Source organism: Panulirus ornatus, chromosome 6, assembly GCF_036320965.1.
Source record: "Panulirus ornatus isolate Po-2019 chromosome 6, ASM3632096v1, whole genome shotgun sequence".
NCBI lineage: Eukaryota > Metazoa > Arthropoda > Malacostraca > Decapoda > Palinuridae > Panulirus > Panulirus ornatus.
The window spans coordinates 7,469,143-7,483,620 of record NC_092229.1 but is presented as its reverse complement, the minus strand read 5'-3'; the positions used below and the strand labels follow the sequence as shown (position 1 = coordinate 7,483,620).

Here is a 14,478-nt window from a genome sequence, read left to right as displayed (position 1 = left end):
CGATATTAGGCAAGGCACTGATAACCCAGGGGTAATAGTTTACCAGTTATCCCCACATCAATAAATCATGGTGACTTCTCGAAGGCTAAGAGACTCCAAGTAGATAACATTCTAGGGATAAAGCGATCGAATCACAGTAAACAGGGAACCTTTCAGGAGAGATGATAATGTCAAGAGATGACCCACTTCACCCACCCTTACGAAGAGAAGTATTCAGCGCGGGTGTATGGTGTTTTTGCTGCTGTCGTAGATGCCTGACGATGCATACGATCGTGTCCAGCTGGGTGGGGTTGGGGGGGAGGGGGGGTTAAATCAATAACAAAAAGAAAAAAAAAGACGCGAGAGAATACAACATCCTCAGCTCCTGCCACAGATCACTTTATTACTGGCCAAAGACGGTTCTGTGTTGTATATCTATTACAGGTACACTCTCTCTCTCTCTCACTCTCTCTCTCTCTCTCTCTCTCTCTCTCTCTCTCTCTCTCTCTCTCTCTCTCTCTCCAGCAGACATTCTCACCCCCATTTCCCGTGTGTCGGTAGGTGGGTCTGGAGGCCGTCGACTGGACAAGTCTCTGGTCCACCCGTGGGTCAGGTGGTCCCTGCCGGATCCCACGGACCTCGAGCTTCGCGCCAAAGCCCACTCCTACGACAATAAGATATCGACCAAGTTCTAGAACTCAGATGAAAGTTCTAGAGCTCAGATGAAAGTTCTGGAGCTCAGATGAAAGTTCTAGAACTCAGATGAAAGTTCTAGAGCTCAGATGAAAGTTCTAGAACTCAGATGAAAGTTCTAGAGCTCAGATGAAAGTTCTGGGACTCAGATGAAAGTTCTAGAGCTCAGATGAAAGTTCTAGAACTCAGATGAAGCCTCTGCTTTATTACCGTATTACGTCATGCGGTGCGAGTGATTTCGTAGTGAAATGTTTGTATCAACGTATACGTACACTAAAGTCTCTATTCCTTGTTATACATTTGAATGGATCTCTTATGCCTGAGGGTAAGTGGCGAGATTAAAATACATTAAGTGTTCATAAGAATCAGTTCATCGGTTTAGAAAATTTAGTTTTCTTCAAAAGAACAAGTTTATCAATTTAGAAAATTTGTCCTGATACATTGAGTAATGTTGCATATGTATCATTGATTAACACATCTTTTCTATAGAGAATAAACTAAAAAAAGAATCACACAAAAAGTTGTTCTTTCTCCGTTAGGGTAAATGATGAATGCTAGGCTAAGCGGACGTCATTACATAAATCATAATGTAGAGGGTTCACTTTCCCTCTTCTATAGGTATTACTTCGGTGTTTGCACCCGAGAGCTGGCTGCCTGTGTGCCCCCGCCACTAGGCAGACTCGGCAAGTTGCTACGTCGCATGATTAGTGTGTGGCCGTTGGCAACTTCAGGGTGGGCCGTTTTGATAACTGTCTCTTTCCCTTCACGTCGAAGCTTTGAGATCTCTCTCATGTACTTCCCTATAACTCTGATATGTCACATTTCAAAAGACAGGTTCCATTCTTTTTTTTTAGTTTCTCCAAAATTCGTAAATACTTTCCTCTGTGTTCCTTCTTTTTCCCTGTCTAAATATTCTCGCTATATTTCAATTAAAACCCTGCCTTGATGTGGACTTTTTCCCGTCACTGGAGTCTAGAACATAAAAAGAATATCCTGAAAGTATCAGCCCCTCTCTTGCTCTTTTGTAGGACCTTACCCATTTCCCTCGACCGTTCTTGGGGGCAGCGTTGTAGGTAGTGGGCTGAAGACACGGCAGCTGCCCAGGGAGAGCCTTCCCTCCCGAATCCTACCCTCTGTGTCTGGGTTAGTGGTCTTCCTTCGTCCCATTAGAACTCAGTTACCTCACGAGTCTTTTACGTATCATATCTCTACAGGTTGCAGACATGATTTCTCTTCCCTTTACCCTCTTGCCTTCACATTCTTTCACCTTTCCTTTTTCGTTTCTGATATCTTTTTGGATACGCAAATGAAAAGGCCCCTACCGTACCCTAACTGTACACCACTACGGCACCCTAACTCCACACCACTACGGTACCCTAACTCCACACCACTACGGTACCCTAACTCTACATCACTACGGTACCCTAACTCTACACCACTACGGTACCTTAACTCCACACCACTACGGTACCCTAACTCCACACCACTACGGTACCCTAACTCTACACCACTACGGTACCCTAACTCCACACCACTACGGTACCCTAACTCCACACCACTACGGTACCCTAACTCCACACCTCTACGGACTTTGCTAGACCATGGCCCAAAGATACATTTGTGGGCTCAATTGAAAACCCGCACATCCATGTACCCGCACTGAAGCCATTCGGATTAATACCATCCCCATATTGCATGGCACAGACTAGCAGATCCTAAGCTTAGATTTCCTTGTAAGCTGAAGGCCGCTAAACCACAGACTTTCATGTACTTGGCTGGACCCCAGCACACCACGCATGTTAACCCAACCCAACAAAACCTAACGCACGTCCAACTAAAATTCAACCTAACTTGACTCGGTCTAATTTAGCCTAATCTAAAACCCAACTGATCTAACGCAACCTAACCTAACCTAACCCACCGTAAACCTAACCTAACTTCATTTATTTCGGGCCTAACCATTCTAACCCACCGTAAACCTAACCTAACTTCATTCATTTCGTCATTTCGGACCTAACCTAACCCACCGTAAACCTAACCTAACTTCATTTATTTCGGGCCTAACCAAACCTAACCCACCGTAAACCTAACCTAACTTCATTTATTTCGGACCTAATCTAACCTGACCCACCGTAAACCTAACCAAACTTCATTTATTTCGGGCCTAACCAAACCTAACCCACCGTAAAGCTAACCTAACTTCATTTATTTCGGACCTAACCTAACCCACCGTAAACCTAACCTAACTTCATTTATTTCGGACCTCACCTAACCTAATCTGGATTCCATCGTCATTACCTTAATCCAACAGAGAAGTCGTCAGTGCGACTGGGTTTGTCACTAACTAACTATCTTGGCTTGTGAAGGAGTCAGGCAGAAATCCCAGTGCAAGAATTCATGACGGGAGAACTCACCTCCGGACCCAGGTATACGTATACTTGCCTCACTCATCAATGCACTTGCATGCATCTTCCCATTGTCCCGCCACTCAGGATTTTGAAAATATCAAAAAGAGCATATTCCCCCCCCCCGAACGTAGTCTGAGAGCAAAGCATGAGACAATGGCTATTTTAGCTATTCTAAAAGCAGCTTGTCGCCTTGCACACTCTGCGTGTAAAGTAGAATTCATGCAGAAGAAAAACAAAAAAAGGAATCGGCGATCATGTTGACGGGTACAGCGAGTGGCCACGAACGTTCCGTCAAGGATAGGACTGTGGTGGTCGTTGTTGTCTCTCTCTCTCTCTCTCTCTCTCTCTCTCTCTCTCTCTCTCTCTCTCTCTCTCTCTCTCTCTCTCTCTCTCCTCTTGCTTATCCTTTTGTCTCTCACTTTCTTTGATACTTGGGTAATTCGTCCGGATATTTCCGCGTTGAAGATGAGGTTTTCTAGTGTGGGGGGCTGGGGCAGTGATGCAGGTGGCTGCTTAGAGTAGCTCTATGGCAGGGGATGAGAGAGTCCTCAGCTCTGACATCGACGGGGTTCCTAAGGGCGGGTATCTCAATCCGAGGACCGAGTCACCTGCTGGCTGACTGAAGTAGGCACCAGGTCTCAGCATTACAACCTAGACGTCAATGGTTGATTGTACTAAGTACCACATCATCCTAGTACCATGACCCACCCCTCCTCCCGCATAACTCTGGGATAGCTACACAAGAAGTCTCTTAAACAACCTTCTATACATTAGAATGTGTGGAGAGTGCATGATACATTAGAATGTGTGGAGAGTGCATGGTACAATGGAATGCTGACCTGGAGTGAATGTAGCTACCGAATGAATGTAAAAGACTGGCTGCATCTCTCAGTGAACAAGAATTACTTCCATGATTTATGTTTTGATTATCACCATAATGGTTGTTGATACTAAGGCAGACAGTACCGTGAAGCGACTTTTATCACGGATTGAACCTACCCATGAAATGGATTCTACCATAAAGTCTATTATGTTAAGATACAGTTGCTAGGAAGTGATGACTGCTGGCCAATATGTGGGTCACAATCCACCACACTGACAGTGACCAAAGGGTTGGTCTGTGTCAGCCAGTATATGGGTCAAACTCAAACCACACTGACAGTGACCAGGGAGGGGTGAATGTTCGCCATTATGTGGGTCAAACTGAACCACACTGACTGTGATTAATGATACGAACAGTGATGATAGACTGGGACCATAATTCCGCGGTTCCATATCTGGTTTTTGAAATCAACTGACTTGCATAACCCGGATGAAGTATTGCCTTTATCCCAGTACAGTCAACGCTGAAGATAATAGTGACTTTTAAACCGTTTTTTGATCTAGGATACGAGTACTTATATGATGCAGGAACGGACGATATCTGTATAAACAAAACAGGCGACAAGCCTGTTTACAGAGGGATCGAATACACAAAAGAGAGAGTGGAAGTCTTCTATGCAACCAACATAACCTTCACCCACTTTTTTCCTACTACACCAGAAGATCCGGTTACGGACAGAATTCCTCACCGAAGAAGGTAAGGCTTCTAAGTGAACAATACGAAGGGATACAGAGATGGAGAATCAAAGAGAATTATGGAAATAGAAATGAAGCGATGAGGGAGAATGATCTAAGAATTTTGGAAGATGAATTGGTGTAGGGAAAGAAACAGATGTCACAACCCCCTGACCCTGAGTTGCCAACTGCTACACTGTAATCGTGTGACGCTGAGTAAAAGGTGGTGTAGCTGATTGTGGGAGCCACAGAAACAGCTGTCTCTCGGGGGCAGAAATCTTAGCCAAACCTGAGTTTGTACAAGTTGTTGTGACGAGACGAGACGTACATTAAAAAAGAGACGTAGCGGGTTTGAAAGAAGAGGAGGAATGCAGTATTGAGTCGTGAGCGTGTGCGTATTTTGTTTGAAGAAAGGCAATCATTGATAAAAAGGAGGAAGATCGTTGGGGACAGGACCGAAGCTTGAGGGACACCGCTGTTAATAAGAAATACGGCAGCGAGTGATCTTTCGACAATTATGGAAACAGATTAGCGTGAGGGAAGGAGGAAGACCAAAAGAAGGAAGCTTAGAGATCAGCTCACGATGCCACACACACTACTCTCTTAAAAGATGACCAGACAATAGTAAGAAAAAGAACTGGACATCATTGGTGGATCTTGCCATACAAAAACCATCTTGATGGTCAGGAAGGAGACTGCTTAATACCGGCAATGGGAGCTGAGGAGGAATTCAAATGCTTTGCGAATACTTTAGAGCAACAGGATGATGGTTGGAAGGAATAGAACAGTTACCCTTCTTTGGTTACCTTTACTTCCCTGACTACGCTTATATGGTTCTGGGTCGTCATTCTGATGGTGAACGGTGCAGGCATAGGCCTAGTAAATCTCCCATCATACAAACAACAAGGACATTGCCTACCTCCACACATTCCGACCACCGTCACATGTCCTGACCTAAAGTCACACACGTATATAGAAGTTTAACTAGTTGCCTGGCAATAGAAAGAGACATATGGTTAAGCACCACACTAGAGTAAGACTCCCTCCTCGTACTGTACATATATGTACCTACGATGAAGTAGCTATACATGTGTGCTCATGGATAACAGCACATCCTCTGGGATCTTCCAGTGGTAAGTATAGAAAATATCTCCTTTCCACGATCCAGAATCATTCATTCACTTGCTATAGGAGATGGATGACATAGGGGAACTAAGCTTAGACTGGTAATGATGAACGGAAAGTCCTCACAAGATGAGATCTGTACAAAGACCTGTTTACTCCTGTCTCTTGGGAATCCAAATATGGAATCGAAGCACAATGCACTTCGAAACTCATAAGCAAAATAAACCCCGATGCTTTTCTTAGTAATGACCTTTAGAACGCGTCAAGAATTCCCTTAAAACATTTGTCGACTCCACGAGGCTAAGCTAATGTGTTTGTACCCAACTGAAAGTTGTGTTATTGACCTTCCCGGATCTACCACGACGTGGAACCAGGAACCACTCAAGCTGTGAACCTTCGCTCATGGAGTCTTGTGTACTTGCAGGCCTCAGGTTGAGGAAAAAAAAAAAATGTATCCAATGACCTAGATAGATGTTAACTCGCCCTTGTAAGGGAGAAATCAGCTTGTTTATCCTCCACAGACTATAGATTTAGTCTACTTCCCATAGCGCACTTTAAGTTTACAAACAAACTCACTTTAAGTTTACAAACAAACTTTAAAACTCAGAATAATCATAGGCTAAAGGTTGAAGGTACTGGCAGCATTTTAGGTTCTGTCTGCACCACAGCTCTGTCGTGAAGGTTACACACGGATGCCATTTAAAAGTTTATATATATCTTTGTTCACTATAGAACCTCAGGCTAAGGTTATTCACTGGCCTCGGCTTAATACTATATTCGTCGTATTTACCTTTTATCCAGAGATATCAAGTTAAGATTATCTACAGATTTCAGGGTTAATTAAAGTCGCTATTTGCATCATTTATACACAGAGTTAAGGTTTTAATCGCAGTCACTTCCTGTATCTTATTAATGACAAAGTGGTTTCGTCATAAGCAGAACTTATCGAAGTCAAGCCTTGAAAGAAACACAAAAAAGTAAGATATATATAGAAAATGAGAATAATCCAAGTGCTTTGGAGGGAGTGGATACCTAGCCTAGAAAGGTGCAAGCAAACCATATCAAGATAGTCTTCCACAGCTTAGTTTAAAAAGGTCATCAGATAATGTAGTTTAACTAGAAACCTCAATTTAAGTTTAAGCTCACTATGATTTAACCTACTTTTAGTTCTGAGGTTAAGATGTCGTCACTCAGATCTCAAGTTAAGGGTGGCCACTGATTTTAGGTTTAGGTTAGTTCGTCTCCATAAAATATGACCTACTTAGACGTCTTAGGTTAACATTCTAGTCATCATATACTGTGCCTCATACAGAGAATGACGAAGTTCCTCACAGACGTCGAATTAGGGTTACATTCACCTCAGACTGTGGTTTATTTAGAAACCTTAGGTTAAGAGTTACTCACAAACTTCAGTTGAATAATATCTTAAGTTCCATCTTTAAGTTTGTTTTTCCATGGATCTCACCGAGGTTCATTATAGTCTTTTGACTCATCTTTCTTGTGTTGAATTCTACTGTATTTAGCTCTCTTAATATCTTACTTCTTTCGAGGAAGCATTGGTCTAGTGTTTCAAGCGATTCTGTTCATCCTTAACTTTTATGCTCAAAGGATGTGTTGCCACTCTATCCAGTTCCGACACTGCTGTCACACACCACAGGATCTTGCATCTCTAACCTTTGATAGCATAGTGCTCAAATATTTTTGTCACCCACTTATAATTATTTTTGCAGCTTTCATTTGCATACTAACTTCAGGAAATAGTCCTAACATTTTTTGACGATATATATTCCCATTAAGAGCCTGTGACATCCTCTTGTTAAACTGAAGTCTTCGACTTAGGGCACTTCAACTTGCCCTACAGAGAGTGACTGAAGTCCTTCCCACACACACGCAGAGTGAGACAGGAAAGTTGTACAGATCTTTTCGTTTTTCATTCTGGCGCAAAAAATTTCAGCCACATCGCTAAACAGTGAGTACCTCTGACCTCTCATGCTACGACTAGGCTACACAACTCCATTTCTTTTGGGTTTCAATCATCTGACTATGCTCTTGTAAATGTCTGTTGACTCACCTCATCTGATCCTAAGCCTCACCTTTCGAACACCACCTTTGAAACGGCTATACTTCTGACCGGACCAACGAGTTTTTTTGTTTCATGTTCTTCGGAATGATTACTGCGATAGTGTGTCTCACCAAGGCACGTAACAGAGGTTATCATAGTGGGAAATGAGGCATATGTGTATATTCTCCCTCCGAACTCTATTGCCATCTCTTTTCCACATCCCTCGACCACTCTTGTCTTGAGGCCAATAATCCGCCCATTTTTGTAGGTAGAGTGAAAAAACTGCTGGCTGCTGAGGGTGGAAGACTTTCGGGAAGATATGCTGCTGTTGAATGGGAAAACTGTGTCGGAAATATGGAAGATATGGAGGGGGAAATATGGCAGGGGATTCGTCGCTCAGGGTCAATTGATTGTGATGATGATGATGATGATCAAGTGTTGCCACAGCGCGTGAGAGAGACGAGTTTGCCCGTGCGTCACCGTCGGCTGAGTGGGAGCCCTAGCATGCCATCTGCTAGAGCTTGGGGGGGTGTAGGCACCTACAGCACACTCCTCTGCTGTATACATAATCAGACGAGACACCAACCTGTCATTGCTCCACCGTAACGCATTGTCATGCAAGGCAAAACAACAATGGATCGCTAGATTACTCCTCTTTTTTTTACGATAATGACTTGAATCATATGCTGCACACGAACCTCCTCCTGTACAGTCCCAATCATCATGCTCATGCATCATGTAAACCTAGCCTTCGCATTCATCATAATGCCTCACATGGCCACCGACACTCACCCTCATCATAATGCTTCGCATGATGCTAAACATTGAGCCTCACCCCTCATCATCATCATATCTCACATGTACATCCACATTCACCCTCATAATGCTTCACACGTACACCTACACTCACCCTCATCAAAATGCCTCATGTAATGATGTACACACAGGCCTCACCTCCCTACCATTACATGAAGGTGTTCTCAATGGGGTTCAGTGAAAGAAAACGACAACCCTCTGTATGTAATGGTCATTTGATTTATTCAACGCAAGATAACAAACTGTGGGAGTCCAGGATCCTTGAACAACACATCCAGTCTCTCACATTGACATACTGGCTATATTGAAGTATACAGTAAACTTTCTCTTTTTATTCTATTTCAATGGGAACTAAACATATGGGATCTAACTTCATGGAGTACAAGTTTTGGAAAACGTCTGTGTCAGTACAAAAATATCTTACCACGAACTCGTTTGCACATCAGCAGCAACGTAATACTGTTGTAAAGCAGAGGCTTCATCTGAGCTCCAGAAATTTCATCTGAGCTCCAGAACTTTCACCTGAGCTCTAGAACTTTCATCTGAGCTCCAGAAATTTCATCTGAGCTCTAGAACTTTCATCTGAGCTCCAGAACTTTCATCTGAGCTCTAGAACTTTCATCTGAGCTCTAGAACTTTCATCTGAGTTCTAGAACTTGGTCGATATCTTATTGTCGTAGGAGTGGGCTTTGGCGCGAAGCTCGAGGTCCGTGGGATCCGGCAGGGACCACCTGACCCACGGGTGGACCAGAGACTTGTCCAGTCGACGGCCTCCAGACCCACCTACCGACACACGGGAAATGGGGGTGAGAATGTCTGCTGGAGAGAGAGAGAGAGAGAGAGAGAGAGAGAGAGAGAGAGAGAGAGAGAGAGAGAGAGAGAGAGAGAGAGAGAGTGTACACGCAACAAACACAAGACAGAGGACCTCTTGGTCAGCAATTAACTTACCTACAGCAGCAGCCAAGGATATATATATATATATATATATATATATATATATATATATATATATATATATATATATATATATATATATATATATATATATACACACACACTCACACACAGTTAAGGAATTTAGAGTCACTGAAAATGCGTTTTAAATCATCATAAGGACCCCAAGTGTCTGCTGCTGTTTATATTCCTATATATGACATTTCAACATCCCTATATTGCTGGAACGCATCCCTATTCTGCTGGAACGCACCCCTATTGTGCTGGAACGTACCCCTATTGTGCTGGAACGCACCCCTATTGTGCTGGAACGCACCCAAGTGGACGTCGCCTGCTCTTGCTTGAGGCGAGGCTAACCTGGATGCCGCCTAGGAGACGGTGCCCATACTAACCTGTGATGAGACTGACCAGGACGCCCGTCACCAAGCCCACTAGGAAGCCCAGGGGCCCCAGCTGGGTGTAGGAGAGGCCTAGGATCTTCTCCGGGTAATTCAAGTCCGACACTCTGTAAGGGGAAGTGGACGTGTGTTACTGGGAGTTAAAACATAGACCGAAAGATATGAACTCAGACATATATCTATACGTAAATTCTCGGTTCTTGGCGGACGCAGACTTAGCACATATCCAGTGATCGGTCAAGCAGTCCCACAGACACCTCGGGTTATATCTCTCGTATTTCATGATCTCACCTGACGGGTGAAGTGTCTGGAGGTGCAGGTAGAGTGAGGTTGGCCGGGCATGAGTCAGTACTGGTGGGCAGTAACTCCGGTCTGAGCCCCAGAGCTGTGGAGCCGAAGCTGAAACCCAGTGCCATACTCGTCCCCACTATGAGACACACACAAGCACCCTGCGAACATGGCCAGTGATGAAGGAAAAACATAGATTTCGTCTCCTGTTATTTATGAAAAGGTGATGCACTGAAATATTATCATAAATGCAGTTCGATTCTCTTGCTCTTGTTGAAATCTTATCTGTAGTGTAAATCTAGAGCTGATAAAGAGTGACAGGAGAATTCAAGGATGGGACAAGTAATATTTGATAGGAGAATTCGACATATTTATATATGAAGACACAGTTCATGTCCCGAATCCAATTCCATCGTCCGTATACCATGTGGTGGAGAAGGACACACTAAGAGAGTCAGGCTATAAGTTGCTGATAAATATAGGATGGTTGTGTGCTGCTTTGAAATTCTAGGACATGAGAAGAGTCAGATGTGTTTCCTTAAGGTATGAGCCGGGTATGAAGTGGGTCATTACACGTCATATCATAAAGCTTAGAATCAAGAAAGAGCATTAGAAAGATCATGATAGATTTAGATCTTGCCACATCATTAGAGAAGGGTGTAATGAAGGTCATTATAAGGATCAAATCTCTTTTATAGCTTTAGAGAAGAGCGTGAAAAAGGGACATTATAAAAGGCCAAATGTCTCGTCTTAGAGAGTCCCATGAAGAGGTGCACTTGTGAGGGGTCAGGTGTCTTACCTTCGAGTTAGTGAAGGGCATGAACAATGCCATGAAGAAGTGCACTTGTGAGGGGGTCAGGTGTCTTACCTTCGAGTTAGTGAAGGGCATGAACAATGCCATGATGAAGACGGCCAGAAGTGGGCCAGCCACGGACGAGGTGACGGCGATGGCTGCCTGAAGGACGCCTCCTAGATTCCCCGCTAGGAACGCTAAACCCAGCGCTAGGATCCCGTAACCCAGAGCTACCGTAGGAGGAGGAGGAGGAGGAGAAAAAAATCATAATCAAAGGAGATTTTAAGTACAGCATTTAAGTCATTAAATCAATAAAGTTGAAGTTATTCTCTCCTGCAGAGATCGTACAGTATGACGCAAATAAAGTTGAAGTTATTCTCTCCTGCAGAGATCGTACAGTATGACGCAAATAAAGTTGAAGTTATTCTCTCCTGCAGAGATCGTACGGTATGACGCAAATAAAGTTGAAGTTATTCTCTCCTGCAGAGATCGTACAGTATGACGCAAATAAAGTTGAAGTTATTCTTTCCTGCAGAGATCATACAGTATGACGCAAATAAAGTTGAAGTTATTCTTTCCTGCAGAGATCGTACAGTATGACGCAAATAAAGTTGAAGTTATTCTTTCCTGCAGAGATCGTACAGTATGACGCAAATAAAGTTGAAGTTATTCTCTCCTGCAGAGATCATACAGTATGATGCAGTTGCTCTTGTCAGCTAAACTCAGCTTATTGGGAAGACATACCAGATATTCAAGAGCTTCAAGAGCACCAATTACTGACTCGATATTTTATACAAAATCACGGAACAAATAAAGAAAATTGATTGTTATGTCCTCATATATATATATATATATATATATATATATATATATATATATATATATATATATATATATATATATATATATATATATATATATATATATATATATATATATATATATATATATATATATATCAAGAAGCAGACCTATGGTACCACCATAGTATAATGGCCAAGGGAAGGAGGCAGTCACTGCATGTGTCACTGCTTACGCTAACATAGCCAGGAAAACATAATAGACATTATATAAATTATCTACTTGAGTTTTCATTCTCTCCACGCTATGCTGTCCTCTGATCTTTTCTGCTATGACAAACAGATTCGAAGAGGACCTCCTCGTCTCTTGCCATTTACATCTCTACGTAATCCTTTATACCATCCACTAATGGTTTCCGTCATTCAGGAATGTGAACGCATGAGAGTCCATACTTCCCTCACACAGAAGGACGAAGCTGGATTCCCACGACGTGTCCGGAAACCGAATATTTAGCTGCAGCGCACGAGATCCACAGCGTATAGCCCAGCGTTGCTGAACGCAGAATTACCATCCCATGATGGTCGTCCTCATGCATGAGCTGGCTCGGAAATCGTGGCAGCTGAACCATATGCAACAGGTGGTGGTACAGAGACCACATGGACCAAATAGAACGACGTATCCCTTGCCAGATGTACTCAACAGTCTTATACCACCATGATCCGAGCAGTCATTTCTGTCTTCCTTGCCTGTTGCTGCTCATGAAACCATAAGGCCCAAGGATATACGCGTGCGAACACAGGATACAAAGTCGTAAACACACACAGGCATTGTGCACACACGTCACACACACCGGGTACAGTGGTGTGAATACGGGCGGGAGATGCGTGTATGACATAAACACTGTTATACAGAGCTGTTGTCATGTGGAACATTATGAATAAGACTATGAAGACATGCATAGGGTGCGCCTGTCATACAAACACAGCCATGGGGCAGCGAACACACAGGCTTAGCACGCACGTGTCATGAGCGTACACCAAGCCAGACACCTGGCAAGGTAGCACAGCGTCACACAAGGGCTGCGTAATATATCCGGTGTCGACTTACCGAGGGCCTTAGTGAGCCAGGCTTGGGTTGTCTTCTCTAGTCTGGCACAGCTGGGGATTTTGGAGAACACGTCCTCCCAGGTCACCGCCGCCTGGGAGTTCACCCCGGAGGAGATGGTGCTGCGGACAAGAGGTCCAGAGGTCATTGCATGGAATAAATTCCCATGGAGTTACTGTAATGGAAGGTTACTGAGTGACACGCAGGAGAGACGGGGGATATGGGAACTTCTGCTGGGGTGGAGGAGGAGTTCTATGTTGTCTGGGGTGAGGTAACAACCAGGGTGAGACAAGATGAATGGAAAGTATTTGTGCAGAGGGAAACCAGGGATGTTACACCGAAGAACTGATGTTGGTAGAAAGATTTGAGTGATGTCTTGTTCTGTGTGTCTGATGTCGTCAGGGATGTTGCTACTGAGAATATGCACTCTTACAGAACAAAAAAAAAAAGTCTGTTTATACGTTTTAGCCTCATGGATTCATGAACAAGATTTACTTGTTACATAGATTAGACATTTTCTATGATGATGTAACTGTGGTATAACTGTTATGATCTGAGGAGAGCCCTTAGTGTCAGGCATAAATGTGTTACAAAAATATATCCATATAGTGTAAATGTCAAGATGTATGTAACATTGGTAGGTGTGTGCTTCTACATCAACTCACGTACATAGATTATACGAGATGCTAGAATGTCTTGCGTGAATAAAAGATTAGATGAAAGCAGTAACTGTTCTATTTTTTCTTTCAATCTACTGTTGACTTATACAAGTGAATGCTCAACTTACAGCACAGTCCTTGAGGAGGAACCACCTTTCTTTTTTTTCATGGGTCAAGGAAAACGCAATTAACTTGCAAAAGATTTAAGTGGTTCCCCCTCGAGGTTTGCTAGAGTTGATAACAATGGAAAATGAGTGGACAATTTTGCTTCGTGAAATAAGAAGTCAAAGGTGAAATGAGGGACCTGAAACCAGAGACTGGAATAACAGGCATTGCTACGCTATTTCTCAAGCTGACTGATGATTATCATGCTGACGGCCACGCTGACTGCTGAGTTATCAAGCTGACGTTCAATGTTGAAACTTGGGCTGACTCTTGTCCTACGTCGCTGTCTTTTAAGTAATGTCTTCAAGTTTATTTTGCATCGATGAAATCATTATCAGACGCAGAATGCTTTATGCCATTTTTCAAAGCTTATTGAAAGAACAGTTATCATTTGGACTCTTAAGTTTGTGCAGTGAAGAGTGGCACTGAAACAGAGACTCACTGCACCGTGGTCTTTGGAGCGCGACAGTGCAATGTCCATTCACTGTGTCAGGGTTTGTCAGGAGCGGAGGTACACTGTCAGCTTCCTGCCTTTGTGAGGAGCAACAGGGAATTACCAGCTATGCGCCCAGGAGTGTGTACAGAGCAGACTTCGCTTCTGGTAACGGGCTTCCATTGAGGCCAGGCTTTGAGGGAAGCATGAAAATGAGAACCAAATGCCACAGACAATTGGTGA

The 14,478-nt window shown here is 43.4% G+C and overlaps 1 protein-coding gene across 1 annotated transcript in view; it reads right to left on the bottom strand.

Moving 5' to 3' along the window:
- Positions 1–8,836: 8,836 nt before the first annotated feature.
- Positions 8,837–14,478, bottom strand: part of LOC139749033 (sodium-dependent multivitamin transporter-like) — a 39,404-nt gene continuing 33,762 nt past the window's right edge. Inside the window, exons 9-13 of the mRNA XM_071662425.1 lie at positions 12,982–13,100; positions 11,149–11,303; positions 10,284–10,441; positions 9,987–10,099; positions 8,837–9,423 (exon numbers count right to left, since the gene is read on the bottom strand). Of these exons, the coding sequence (XP_071518526.1) occupies positions 9,290–9,423; positions 9,987–10,099; positions 10,284–10,441; positions 11,149–11,303; positions 12,982–13,100 (679 nt within the window). The 3' untranslated portion in view covers positions 8,837–9,289. The remainder of the gene's footprint in view (positions 9,424–9,986; positions 10,100–10,283; positions 10,442–11,148; positions 11,304–12,981; positions 13,101–14,478) is intronic.